At 43.6% G+C, this 14,471-nt stretch overlaps 1 protein-coding gene across 5 annotated transcripts in view; it reads left to right on the forward strand.

The window, feature by feature from the left end:
- USP43 (ubiquitin specific peptidase 43) overlaps positions 1-14,471 on the forward strand; it is a 51,241-nt gene that overhangs the window by 1,740 nt on the left and 35,030 nt on the right. For 3 of the 5 annotated variants that reach the window (XM_061391039.1, XM_061391040.1, XM_061391043.1), the window contains exons 2-3: positions 7,491-7,622; positions 12,727-12,816. In XM_061391039.1, the coding sequence (XP_061247023.1) occupies positions 7,491-7,622; positions 12,727-12,816 (222 nt within the window). The remainder of the gene's footprint in view (positions 1-7,490; positions 7,623-12,726; positions 12,817-14,471) is intronic. The other 2 variants (XM_061391041.1, XM_061391042.1) reach the window with 1 other exon arrangement.

Below are 14,471 nucleotides of genomic sequence, written 5' to 3' on the forward strand. Positions count from 1 at the left end.
AAGGACGCCAACCCTCACCTTCCTCTCTCCTTCTTTCACCAGGGAAGCACTGTTCTGCAGGCGTCAGGGAGTCAAATGGGTGTCAGTAATAGATCTTTTGGTAGCATTCACTTTTTAAACGTGAGAGGCAGTGTCCTATGGTGGTGAAGGATACCACCTCTGTGACCTTGAGCAAGTTACTAAAAGCTCAGTAGTGCCTCAGCTTTCCTCATCTGTAAAATGGGACTCTAGCAGTATGTACCTTATTACGGGGATGTTGTGATGATAAAATGAGTTAATTATATTAATACCTCCTCACCTGCAGAGACCAAGAGGAAGGAGGGAGGTAAGCTCTGTGTACCTTTTCTCTTGGTCTTTGCATTCTCATCCAGTTACTGCAGCCATGGAGAGGCAGGAGTAATTGAAAAGTCTTCTGAATTAGTAATCTGTGACTCACCAGGATTTCCTATGTCTCTTCTGCCTCAAATCCCTAGAGCTAAGAAACTCCTTGTGAGTCTTGGGGGAATTGAAAGATAATCAAACTGTTAATTTGTTAATAAAAGTGATATGGTCCAAATTTTCTTGGGACTTTTCAGGCAGACAGCCTTGGAGGCAGTGGAGGAGTCTAGAACAGGGGCTTTTAAACCTTGTGGATTGAAATCTAGGTGGGCTTCTCTGATTTTCCAGATGAGGAAACATTCATTCATTCAACAAATATTGTGTCCAGATACTATACTAAGAGCATGGAACACGCGGTGGGGGATGAATGCAAATCCTGGGAGCTTACGGTCCAGCAGGAGAGACGGAGATGAGTGAAGTAATCCCACTGGCCCATGATTAGAACTGGTGACAAGAACTACAAAATGAAGATGTTCTCTGGCAATTCTGTTATGTGAAAGTGTGAGTTGCTCAGTGGTAGTCTACTCTTTGCGACCCCATGGACTGTAGCCTGCCAGGCTCCTCTATCCACGGAATTCTGCAGGCAAGGACACTGGAGTGGGTAGCCATTTCCTTCTCCAGGGGATCCTCCCTTCCAGGGATCAAACCTGATGGATTCTTTACAATCTGAGACACCAGGCAATTATGCTAGAAGGATTTGATTGTTCCAGGGAGGTGGGGTGAGGAGGCGGGGCAGGGAGGCTTCCCAGGAGTGTGAAGCTTTGAGTTGAGTTTTGAGGAATGAAGGGTCAACTAAGGACAAAGGAGGGTGGGGGGAAAAAATGCATTGTAGTCCGGGAGACTGAAACTGCCAGTCACCGAGTGGAGTGGGGCTGGACAGGATAAGTGCTTGGTAAAATGAATTGGTGGTGGTGGTTTTGTCAGTAAGTCATGTCTGGCTACCCCATGGACTGTAGCCAGCCAGGCTCCTCTGTCCATGAAAGCCTATGTGGCTCGGGGGAGGAGCTGGAGAATTCGTTGGGGACAAGCCACGGAAGGTTGTACGAAGGAGTTTGGTCTTTAAGAGAGATTATTAGCTTTGAACTGAGGAAGAGAGGAAGTTGAGAAGCCAGCATGCTGGAGTGTGTGACCCCAGCCCAGGCACACAAATGGGATGGGTTTGTGGGGGTCCCCCTCCTCGGGCCCTGAGTCACCCAGCCTCCTACTGACAGTAGGACCACTGTTTTATTAATAAATACATTAAAAAAATCCTGTTCCAAAATACTTTGATTTCTTGATGATATAATTAAATATGTATAACTAAAAAAAAATGAAAAATACTAAAATGTGTTTAAAAAAAAAAAAAAGATCTGGAATTCCTCCTTCTAGAGATAACCATCATTAGTGTGTTGATGTGTTTCAAATCATGTACAAACAATTGGAAATTCTAGTTTTGTATCCTGCTGTTTTCATGTGAGTATTAACTTGAGACTTTCTCCTGGTCATTAAAATGTTCTATGAAACAGTTTTTATTAATAATGATTGTATGCTATTTCACTAAATGATCCAATTGCTAGGGAGACTTTTTTTTAATATAAATTTATTTATTTTAATTTGAGGCTAATTACTTTACAATATTGTACTGGTTTTGCCATACATCAACATGAATCCGCCACAGGTGTACACGTGTTCCCCATCCTGAACCGCCCTCCCACCGCCCTCCCGGTACCATCCCTCTGGGTCATCCCAGTGCACCAGCCCCAAGCATCCTGTATCATGCATCGAATCTGGACTGGCGATTCGTTTCATATATGAGATTATACATGTTTCAGTGCCATTCTCCCAAATCATCCCACCCTCTCCCTCTCCCACAGAGTCCAAAAGACTGTTCTGTACATCTGTGGGGAGACGTTTTTATACTGTACAATTTTCCAACTATCATGCTGCATTGAAAATTCTTATATTTAAATCACTGTCCTCAGCTCTGATCATTTCCATACGCTTAATTCCTTGAGTGAAATGACATGGTCAAAGCAAAGATGACTGTTTTGTTCTTTTTTTTGTTTCTTGCTTTTTAAATCAACTTTTTGAGGTATACATTATGTACAATGAAATGCACCCATTTTTAAAAATTGAGTTATATGTGAGATACAACCCTGTGTAGGGTATGTATTGATAACATATTGATCTGGTACGTTTGTGTTACTGTATGATTGCCAGTAGTAGCATTAATAGATTAATACCTCCATGTCATCATGTAATTGTATTTCTTCTAGTGCTGGGAACATTTAAGGTTTAGTCTCCAGTAACTTTAGTATTTATAATACAGTTGTGTTGTCTATAATCACTGTATAGGTACATTTCATTGTATTGTACTTTGCAGAGACTGTGTTCTTTACAAACTGAAGGTCTGTGGCAACCCTGTGTAGGGCAAGTCTGTCAGTGTTCTTTTTCCAGCAGTATTTGCTCACTTTGTGTCTCTGTGTCGCATTTTGGTAATTTTCACAGTATTTCCAACTGTTTCATTTTTACCATATTTGTTATGATGATCTGTGATCAGTGATCTTTGATGTCATTATTGTCATTGTTTTGGGGGTGCTGTGAATTGCACCCATATAAGATGAACTTAATAAATGTGTGTGTTCTGACCGCTCCACCAGCTGTCTATTCCGCCCATCTCTCTCTCCCCGGGCCTCCCTCTTCCCTGAGACACACAACATTGAAATTAGGCCAATGAGTAACCCTGCAGTGACCTGTAAGGGTTCAAGTGAAAGGAAAAGTCAATCCAAGCGTAGATGTCAGTCACTGTTGTCTTATTTTAAGAAATTCCCGCAGCCATCCTAGGCTTCAGCAGCCATCAACATCAAGGTCAGACTTTTCACCAGCAGCAGATGAAGACTCGCTGAAGGCTCAGATGATGGTTAGCATTTTTTAGCGATAAATGTTTAAGAAAATTAAGGTCCATATGTTGTTTTTTAGACATATTATTGTACGTTATAATATTGTACTATTAAGAGACCACAGAAGAGTGTAAATATCACTTTTATATGCACCGAGAAACCAAAAATTTCACGTGATGTGCTTTATTGAAATATTTGCTTTATTATGGTGGTCTGGAACTGAACCCATACCTGATGTCTGCTTGTGCCATGTACTAGTCTCCAGAACTTAAATACCTAGTGTTACAAGTACGTACCTTCAACACCTCTCCCTTCCGTCTACCCTCAGCCCCTCATAACCACTATATACTGCTTTTCAATTTTGATATTTTTAGATCGCACTATAAAAGGTGTTATACACTGTTCTTCTCTGTCTTTTTATTTCACTCACGTCATGTCCTCATGGTCCGTCCATGTTGCTGCAAATAGCAGAATTTCTTCTCAGGGCTGAGTAAAAATTTTAAGTACAATCTGATGAGTTTTGATATCTATATAAATCATCTTCCCAATTTTAAGTGTTTATTGCTTTTTAGTTTTTAGATCAACTTTATTGGGCTTGATTATTTTGAGTGCCCGCATTGACAAATTTCCAAAAATGATATCAAGTTGTAGATACCCCAGCAATACATGTTTTCCTGAGTATTAAATATTCTCTCATTAATATGTTGAACAAATAGAAATAGCATCTTGGTTTTAACATTTGTTTGTTTGGAGCCAAGTGTTGGATCTTTCTACGCTTTTTCACTATGAGTGGTTATAAGACTGCTCCTGGAATTGTCTGCTCATGTGGTTTGTCTGAACATTCTGCCTTGGTCATAATGCTCTTTTTTCTTGTTTCTTTAAATTCTTTAACTCTTGTCATACTTGCTGAAAATATTTCCTCCAGACTCAATCCTTCTACCTACAGAAAGTTTTAGATTTATTTGTTTCATACCTTTCGATAAACATTCTGTGTTATGTACTTCTGATTTTTCTATGGCTATTTAAGGATTTCAGCCATCTGGAATTTATCTTAGCTTATGTGTTTGAGGATCAATTTTAGACCAACAATTTTAGAAATGCAGTATGCCTCAAGTGATATACCAGAGGCATTGCTTTTTTAAAAAACAAGGATACCTTCATCACTTGTATGTTTTGGAAGTTCTGGACAAAACAGTAAGACATGAAATGGAAACAGGATAAAAAAAAAAATTCAATTTTTTTTTTTTTTCTGGAAGGGAAACTACTGAATGGTTCGGGGAATCCATGTTTTAGAATTATCACTGTCATTAATAGGGTCAGGTACTAGATAGTCAAAAGCAAGACCCTTTTAGAAACATAAAAATGAGATTTCATTCCTAAAAACCAGAAATATGAAATAACTAGGAATACTGCTTAAACATGTTGTAAATTATTAGTGATGAGAAGGAGAAACACACATATGGGTAAGAGCTATGCCATATTGCAGGGTAGAAATACCAAATATTGCCATTCATCCCTCCCATGTTAGGATATAGCTTTAATGCAGTTAGGAAGGGTTTGGGGTGGGGGCCTGACCTTACCAGCAGGCTTGTGGGAAGAAGGGTCTGTCCTGTCCTGCAGGCAGTGGGTGGGCAGGGGGAGCCTCTGGGGGCCCAACTTCCTTCTAGATGGGTATTGTCATCTGGGTGGACAGGAATTAGGACTCAACAGTGGGAATGGGACTCTGGAAGGCGCAGTCAGGAAGCCAGAATCAGAACTCTTGACTGATGTGGGTGTGAGAGGGACCCTGAAAGAGGACTCTGACATTAAAACAAAGAGCTGATTTTAGAGATTTCCAGCTGGGGGGTGCTGGCTGCTCCCCCAGAAGGGAATGTTGGTGCTAAGGATACAGGTTTGAGGGTGACTGGGGGGTACAGTTGCCAGCAAAATACATGATGCCCAGCTCCATTTGAATTTCAGATTAACAATAACTTGTTAGTCAAAATGTATCCCCAGTATTGCCTGGGGCATATGAATACTTCTACCACAAACATTACTCATTGTTTATCACGTATTCATGCTTCTTTTTATTTGCTTATTGGGCAGACCTGCTTGTGTGTGTGTGTGGGGTCAAAGTGCAGAGAAATCTAGACCCTCCAATGTACCCAAGGTAGTGTGCTTCAAATAATACAAACTCAGAACCAGCATTTCAGTTAATCAAATCTTGAATTTCGCTTCAGCTCATCCTAAAGTTGCCTTTAAATCCCAAAGAAAAATTTAAAAGAAAAAAAGCCCAGGCCCTTTCATTAGGGCTTCCAGGTGGCTCAGTGGTAAAAAATTTGCCTGCCAGTGCAGGTGATACAAGAGATGTGGGTTCAATCCCTGGGTCGGGAAGATCCTCTGGAGAAGGATATTGCAAACCATTCCACTATTGCCTGGGAAATCCCATGGACAGAGGAGCCTGGTGGGCTACAGTCCATGGGGCTGCAAGGAGCTGGACACGACTGAGCACACGGCACACCTTTGATGTGATTGGACGTGGTGAGACCAGCTGGGTCCACAGCTTTGCTCACACTGCTCCCTTGGGTGGGCATGAGCAGAGGACAGACCTGCAGGGAACATATACAAGATGTGCCCTGTACACAGACAAGGGGGGTTGCTTACACTCAAATGCTCATGTTGCACAAAGAAGACCCTGGAAGGATGCTTAAGGAAGAAAATCTTCAGTGTCTTCTTCCTTTTGGGGAGGGGCACCCAGGCAAGGGAAGACTTTTCATTACTGTTCTTTTTATATTTTGAATTCTTTATGTAAAAAGGTGGGTGCATATATTACCCTTTGAAATAAAATTTTTTAAAAGCTGGAACCTGCCTTTACCCAGAAAATGACGAAGTTGCCATATCCTTTAACGGGGCAAAGTGAAGGGCGTGGGAATATGAGTGCTGAGAGGGCAGGAAGTCTCGTCCCTAGACTAGTGCCTGGCCTGTGGTAGGCACTCAACAAACACCTATTTATTAAAGGGATGGATGAAGGATTGGCTCACACTGTGATCTAACCACAGAAGTTCAGACTTCTCAAATTCCATTCATTTTAGGAAGAGGCAGTGAAGGAACCACAGGCCTGGTATTTAAGGAATTCCACTTCACTGGGTCATGTGGTCATTCTCAAAGAGGAGAGTTAATTGGGAACGAAGGAAACCACTGCTGAGAGAGCAGGGCCGGAAGCTGTCTACCTGTGGGATGAGCAGAGAGAGCGCGGAAATAGACTAATGGGGGCAGGGGAGCATGGGCCCCAGCACTACAAGGGCCAGAGCTTCAGGGAAGAGAGATAATCATGTGTATCAAAACATTCTACCACGTGATCCAGCAATCCCACTCCTGGGTATATTTCCAGGAAAAAAATGAAAACACTAGTTTGAAAAGATACACTCACCTGTTTGTTCACAGCAGCACTATTTACAATAGCTAAGACATGGCAGTAAACTAAGTGCCCATCAACAGACAATTGGATTAAGAAGATATGGGGACTTCCATGGTGGTCCAGTGGCTAAGATTCCCCACGCTCAATGCAGGTGGCCCAGGTTTGATCCCTGGTCAGGGAACTAGATCGCATATGCTCCAACTAAGACCCCACATGTCCCAGTGAAGACCGGCGTGATAAAATAAGTAAATAAAAGAGATGTAATAGGAACAGACAACGGAATATTGCTCAGCCAAAAAAACAAAAGAATGAAATACTGCCATTTTCAGCAACAGGGATGGACCTGGAGAATATTATGCTTAGTAAAATAAGTCAGACGAAGAAAATACTGTACAATATTACTTATGTGTTAGTGAGCTTCCTTGGTGGCTCAGATGGTAAAGAATCTGCCTGCAATGTAGGAGACCCGGGTTCCATCCCCAAGTCGGGAAGACCCGCTGGAGAAGGGAATGGCAACCCACTCCAGGATTCTTGCCTGGAGAATTCCATGGAAAGAGAGCCTGGCGGGCTACAGTCCATGGGTTGCAAAGAGCTGGACACAACTGAGCGGGCTTCTTGAAATACAAAGACAAATACCATATGATATCACTTATATGTGGAATCTAAAAAGTTATACAAATGAATCTGTATACAGAGCAGAAATGTATAGGACAGGGAACTCTACTCAATACCCTATAATGACCTATATGGAAAAGAACCTTCCGAAGAGTGGAGATGTATGTATTTGGCTGTTGGAAAGGCCGCATTGCCCCTCTGGTTTTTCTCTGTTCCTTCAGAACGCAGTCTCCAAGTATGGCGCTCAGTTCCAAGGCAATGCCCAGCACGATGCCCTGGAGTTCCTGCTCTGGTTGTTGGATCGCGTGCACGAGGACTTGGAGGGCTCCTCCCGAGGGCCGGGTTCTGACAAGGTCAGTCACCCTCAGAAAACACATTATGTTCAATTTTAGTTTTTTGCCTTGAACATTTACTCAACTCCCCAAAACTAAATCTTGAAATTCAACTCCGTAGATTTTTGTGTATTCTGGCTGCTGCTCACACAGTACCATTCCCTGCGCCTTCCTCTTTGCCCCGTTTGTTTTAGACCAGATGTTTCCTCCCATCACCGTTCCTCATTCTCTCTAATCCCAGTGATTCGGTGAATACGGTTTCTGTTTGGTTTAAAGTTCGAAAAAAAAAATTTTTCCTTTTCGTCAGTATCCTATGCCTTAGAATGGTCCTGTAAGGCCATCGGTGGTGTTGCTTATTATTTTCAAATGCTACCATTTTAGCTCTGCTTTCTCAGTTACTTATCCTGCAGAGCAAGTGATTCCCAATCATTTTTCTCAAGACACAGGATGGGTGATCTTTTCACGTGTGCCCTCAGCATTCCCAGATTTGGATGAAACCTCAAACCTTTGGGAGTAAGAAAGCCCTACGATCATTTGTAATAGCCACAGTCGGTTGATACATCAGTTATACTCTCTATGGGCTTTGCTAAATAAAGATCAATATTGGTTTCTGTCCTTTTATCTCTCACTTAAGAAAGGAAAAGTGAGTAAATTTATTATACCACGAGTGAGCAAAGTTATCAAAACAATGTCCATGAATAATCCATTGTAATTTAAAAAATGTTTTACAAGCTTTGGTAATGAATCAGTTGCACATTACTTTTGATGTGTCTCAAAACTGGTCCACATCAAGAACCAGCTACAAGAACTGCTTTGCTTATTTTGTTTGTTTGTTTTACGTCTGGACCATTTTTTCCCATCCCTCTTGCGAATCAATTAAAAAGCCCTTCGGAAGTGTTTCGCTCTTTCACCTGTTACTCTCCCATCTTTACACTGCCTGCTTGGAGACTATTATTGTAGGGTAATAAAGATTGGATGCTAAAATGTTACACAAATGGATCCATCCATGAAACGGAAACAGACTCCCAGACACAGAGAACGGCTGGTGGTTGCCGAGGCGGGGGTGCAGGAAGGATGGATTGGGAGTTTGGGATTAGCAGAAGGATAAACAACAAGGTCCTACTGTGTAACACAAGAAACTATGTTCAGTATCCTGTGATAAACCATGAGGGAAAAGAATACAATAAAGAATGTGTATATATATATATATATAACTGAGTCATTTTGCTGTATGTAGAAATTAACACAACATTGTAAATAAATTGTACTTATTAAAATGAGTAGATAAATGAGGGAGAGACTGAATGGCAGTCAGTTTTGTAGGGTGAATGAATCTAGATATCTAGCAGGCAGCATGGTGACTGTAATTAATAATACCGTATTGCCTGCTAGAAATATGCTAGGAGTAGATATTAGGTCCTCTCAGCACACACACAAGAAGGGAATTATGTGAAGAGATGGATATGTTTATTGGTTTGACTGAAGTAATTATTTCACTACCTTCAGTTCAGTTCGGTTCAGTCACTCAGTCATGTCTGACTCTTTGCGACCCCATGAATTGCAGCACGCCAGGCCTCCCTGTCCATCACCAACTCCCGGAGTTCACCCAGACTCACATCCATCGAGTCAGTGATGCCATCCAGCCATCTCATCCTCTGTCGTCCCCTTCTCCTCCTGCCCCCAATCCCTCCCAGCATCAGAGTCTTTTCCAATGAGTCAACTCTTTGCATGAGGTGGCCAAAGTACTGGAGTTTCAGCTTTAGCATCATTCCTTCCAAAGAACACCCAGGGCTGATCTTCTTCAGAATGGACTGGTTGGAGCTCCTTGCAGTCCAAGGGACTCTCAAGAGTCTTCTCCAACACCACACTTCAAAAGCATCAATTCTTCGGCGCTCAGCTTTCTTCACAGTCCAACTCTCACATCCATACATGACCACTGGAAAAACCATAGCCTTGACTAGACGGACCTTTGTTGGCAAAGTAATGTCTCTGCTTTTCAATATGCTATTTAGATTGGTCATAACTTTCCTTCCAAGGAGTAAGCATCTTTTAATTTTATGGCTGCAGTCACCATCTGCAGTGATTTTGGAGCCCAGAAAAATAAAGTCTGACACTGTTTCCACTGTTTCCCCATCTATTTCCCATGAAGTGATGGGACCAGATGCCATGATCTTTGTTTTCTGAATGTTGAGCTTTAAGCCAACCTTTTCACTCTCCTCTTTCACTTTCATCAAGAGGCTTTTTAGTTCCTCTTCACTTTCCGCCAAAGGGTGGTGTCATCTGCATATCTGAGGTTATTGATATTTCTCCCGGCAATCTTGATTCCAGCTTGTGCTTCTTCCAGCCCTGTGTTTCTCATGATGTACTCTGCATAGACGTTAAACAATATACAGCCTTGACGTACTCCTTTTCCTATTTGGAACCAGTCTGTTGTTCCATGTCCAGTTCTAACTGTTGCTTCCTGACCTGCATACAGGTTTCTCAAGAGGCAGGTCAGGTGGTCTGGTATTCCCGTCTCTTTCAGAATTTTCCACCGTTTATTGTGATCCACAGAGTCAAAGGCTTTGGCATAGTCAATAAAGCAGAAATAGATGTCTTTCTGGAACTCTCTTGCTTTTTCCATGATCCAGCGGATGTTGGCAATTTAATCTCTGGTTCCTCTGCCTTTTCGAAAACCAGCTTGAACATCTGGAAGTTCACGGTTCACGTATTGCTAAAGCCTGGCTTGGAGAATTTTGAACATTACTTTACTAGCATGTGAGATGAGTGCAATTATGCGGTAGTTTGAGCATTCTTTGGCATTGCCTTTCTTTGGGATTGGAGTGAAAACTGACCTTTTCCAGTCCTGTGGCCACTGCTGAGTTTTCCAAATTTGCTGGCATATTGAGAGCAGCACTTTCACAGCATCATCTTTCAGGATTTGAAAGAGCTCAACTGGAATTCCATCACCGCCACTACCTTGGTGTGTATCAAATCGTCATGTTGCACTCCTTAAATACATAAAATGTTTATTCAAAAATAAAGTGGCTCAAGAAGCCGAGTCACCTTTTTCCTTTAACTTGTCTGCACAGCCAGTTGTCTCTGTTTCTTTTTCTTTTAAAATGACAAGTTGCAGCTTTAAGGAGAGCACCACCATATATGTCTTGAATAAACTCTTTTAAACCACAGTATAATGTAGAAGGTAAAGAGCTTGACAGAGCTGCAGAAAGAGTTCTTATGTCTGAGACAGCAGGTTGCCAAATGCATGGGATGGGGAAGATAGTGATTGTAGCCTGTTCTGTACTTTTCAGAGCACATCTTGGAGTGTTATACACAGTATGAATAACTACTGTCATTTGTGGAGTGTTTCAAGAGTTATTATCCCCATTTGGCATCTGGGTAAACCAAGAATCAGACAGGCTGTGTAACCTTCCTGAAGCAGCACAGCTGAAGAAGTGACAGAGTCAGGATTCAAGTCCAAGGGGAATGTAGCTTGAAAGCCTGTTTTCTTCTTTTAAAAAGAACCATCCTGGGGCTTCCCTGGCAGTCAAATGGTTTAGACTTTGTGCTTCCACTGCAGGGGGCATGGGTTCGATCCCTGGTCAGGGAACTAAGATTCTGCAAGCCATGTGGCCAAAAAAGAAAAGTCTTCTTGTTCCATTTTTCCCCTGCTCCTCCCCACTCCCTGCCTATGCCAGGCAGCACTTCCTACCTGGCAAGTTAGAGGAATAAACAGCCTTCCCAGTTACCTTTCGATCCTTCTCTTTCATCCTTTGGTGGCAGGAAAAGCATCCCATAGAGGTGGGGGAGAGCCCAGAGAGGTTAAGTAACTTGGCCCAAGTCACACAGCAAGCCAGTAGGAGAGCCAGGATGCAAAGCTAGAAAATTCGACTCTTAGAACAGGGCTTCTTAGCCTCAGCACTTTGGACAGAAGACCAGGTAATTCTAGGGGAGTGGGGTTTGTCCTGTACGTTGTACCGTTTGCAGCGTTTCTTTACCTAGCAGCTGCCGGTGGCACCCGTAATTGTGATTGATCACCAAAACTGTCTCCAGACACGGCCACGTGTCCCCTGGAGGAGAGGCAAAAGCATCCCCCTCATGGAGAACTCTGCTCTGGAGCCTTGGTCCCAACCACAGCACACCACCTCAAACCTGTCTTTAAGATGACAGTGAGTTTAAGTCAATAATGTGTTATGATTTCAAGACCCTCATGAAAGCAGCCCTAACTGGTTTTCCATTTTCCAGTGTGCCCCGCTACTGTGTGTTCTTCATGCTGCAGCCAGAGGGATCTTTTCAGAAAGGAAATAAGATTGCATCACCCTCCTGCTTTAATTTCCTCGGCAGCTCCCTGTTGCATTTACAACAGAATCCAGACTCCTATACAGCTGACGGGGCCCTAACTGGCTGACCCACCAACAGCTCTGCCTGGTTTCTGCCCCTCACTCATGATTCTCAGTCACGCCGGCTGCTTTCTCTTCCTTTAATGGCCAAGGGTGTCAAGAAGGCACCCACGACCCAGCAAGACCACGGCTGGCTGTTGGCCGGAGAGAGGAGCTTGCCCTGCTCTTCATCTGACCTGATTGAGACCAGGAAAGATCTTTTTCTATGTCTGGATGGAGTCAAAGCTCCTCCTGAAACTTGCTCTCAGAAAATTGGGCTGCCTGCAGAGGGCTGGCTGTGAATGCTTGAAGGTAGAAGAGCAGAGCTGTTGGACTATTTGGCACAAACTTTATTTTCGCTTTCCAAGAAGGAAAGAGACTGCCCCTGTGTACCTCTGAACAATTTTTCTTTCTGAGGCTATTTCTGTTTCAAACATATGAAAGCCATGTAGCTCAATTTATTTGAAACTAGAACAGGAAACATGAGGACCACTTTCTTTTCTGTTAATGTAACAATAAATGTTTTCATCTGGTGAATAGGGCATCTTTTTACTATCCTGTGGACAGTGTGACACCAGCAATATTTTGGGCAGTTTATCTTACAGAAAATGCCACTCTTGCAGGATTAAGAAAGGGACTAAGGCTGGGGAGAGGACCAGGAACCTAACATCTATTAAGCACCTACTATGTGCCAGGCAGGATACCCTCATCTCTTTTTATTTAAATGATGACTCCCTGAGCTGACGTAATACTCCTCTTCATTTTAGGTGTGGAACAAGGCTCAGGGAGATAGTCAGGATCACTCGGCTAGCAGGGTAGCCCCAGCCTGGTCCGACCTGCCTGATACACCATGCTTTGTGAGTGACCCTCCATTGCTTCTCACCCCAGCCTCGTTTGGAATTTTCTCTTTACATACCCCTCCTTGGACGGTCCTGTATGCAGCCGCTCCCAACGCATGCTGCCTTATCATCTTTTTTAGATTTTCTTTTTTTTTTTAATGTGGACCATTTTCAAAGAATTGCTTCTGTTTTAGTTATTTTGGCCCTGAGGCATGTGGGATCTTAGCTCCCCAACCAGGGATTGAATCCAAACCTCCTGTATTGGAAGGTCTTACCCACCGGACTGTCAGGGAAGTCCCACTGCCCTATCATCCTGATGGAGAAGCAGCCTGGGTCATTGTGAGGTCTTTGGTTGTGAGGAACGGCAGCCAATCAGCCAACTCAAACAACAAAGGAATTAGTTGGAAGGCAAAGGGCAGGTGTGAAGAATGGAAATGAAGGCTGAAGACTAGGCTTGGAACCGTCTTGAGCCAGACAGCTCTGGGTGTGGGGAGGGTGTCAGTGGCAGGAATGGCTCAATCCTCTGGCCTGGACACTTCTGCCAGAGTCGCAGTTTGCGGCCTGTAGGTCAGTCTGCCTGTGATTGACTTGAAGAGCAGGGACATCTCATCCATCCTGCTTGGATCACGTACCAGTCTCTTTGGTGAGGGAGGAAAGGATTCCTGATGAAAGAGCCTTGCCCCCTCCCCCCGGACTGAATTCAGCATTCCCAAAGTGAGGGCTACTCTCAGTGAAAAGAAGACCGTCCTGGGCAGCCCCAAATGCCCACGTCTGCTCTGCATCCATGGTCTCTCTCTCTCTCCTCCGAGCCCTTCATTCCCTTGTCCTTTGGTGTCTCTGCCTGGAACTTGGCTTGCTCTCCCCTCCCTCAACTTCCCCTTTCTCCTGTTGCCATTCCCTCTTCTGTTACTGGGCTTCCCTGGTGGCTCAGTGGTGAAAAATCTGCCTGCCAATGCAGGAGACAAGGGTTCAATCCCTGGATTGGGAAGATCCCCTGGAGAAGGAAATGGCAGCCCACTCCAGTATTCTTGCCTGGGAAATCCCATGGACAGAGGAGCCTGGCAGGTTAGAGTCCATGGGGTCACAAAGAATCAGACACCCCTGAGCACATACACACACTTCTGTTAATGGATCAGGGGTTCTCCAGGCACCAGATCGGAAGCTTGGAATTGACCCTATGTACCCCTTCCTCTTTCCCATCACTTCATGGGAAATAGATGGGGAAACAGTGGAAACAGTGTCAGACTTTATTTTTTGGGCTCCAAAATCACTGCAGATGGTGACTGCAGCCATGAAATTAAAAGACGCTTACTCCTTGGAAGGAAATTTATGACCAACCTAGATAGCATATTGAAAAGCAGAGACGTTACTTTGCCAACAAAGGTCCGTCTAGTCAAGGCTATGGTTTTTCCAGTGGTCATGTATGGATGTGAGAGTTGGACTGTGAAGAAAGCTGAGCACCGAAGAATTGCTGCTTTTGAACTGTGGTGTTGGAGAAGCCTCTTGAGAGTCCCTTGGACTGCAAGGAGATCCAACCAGTCCATTCTGAAGGAGATCAGCCCTGGGTGTTCTTTGAAAGGAATGATGCTGAAGCTGAAACTCCAGTACTTTGGCTACCTCATGCGAAGAGTTGACTTATTGGAAAAAGACTGTGATGCTGGGAGGGATTGGGG

The sequence above is a fragment of the Bos javanicus genome, chromosome 19 (genome assembly GCF_032452875.1).
Source record: "Bos javanicus breed banteng chromosome 19, ARS-OSU_banteng_1.0, whole genome shotgun sequence".
Taxonomy (NCBI): domain Eukaryota; kingdom Metazoa; phylum Chordata; class Mammalia; order Artiodactyla; family Bovidae; genus Bos; species Bos javanicus.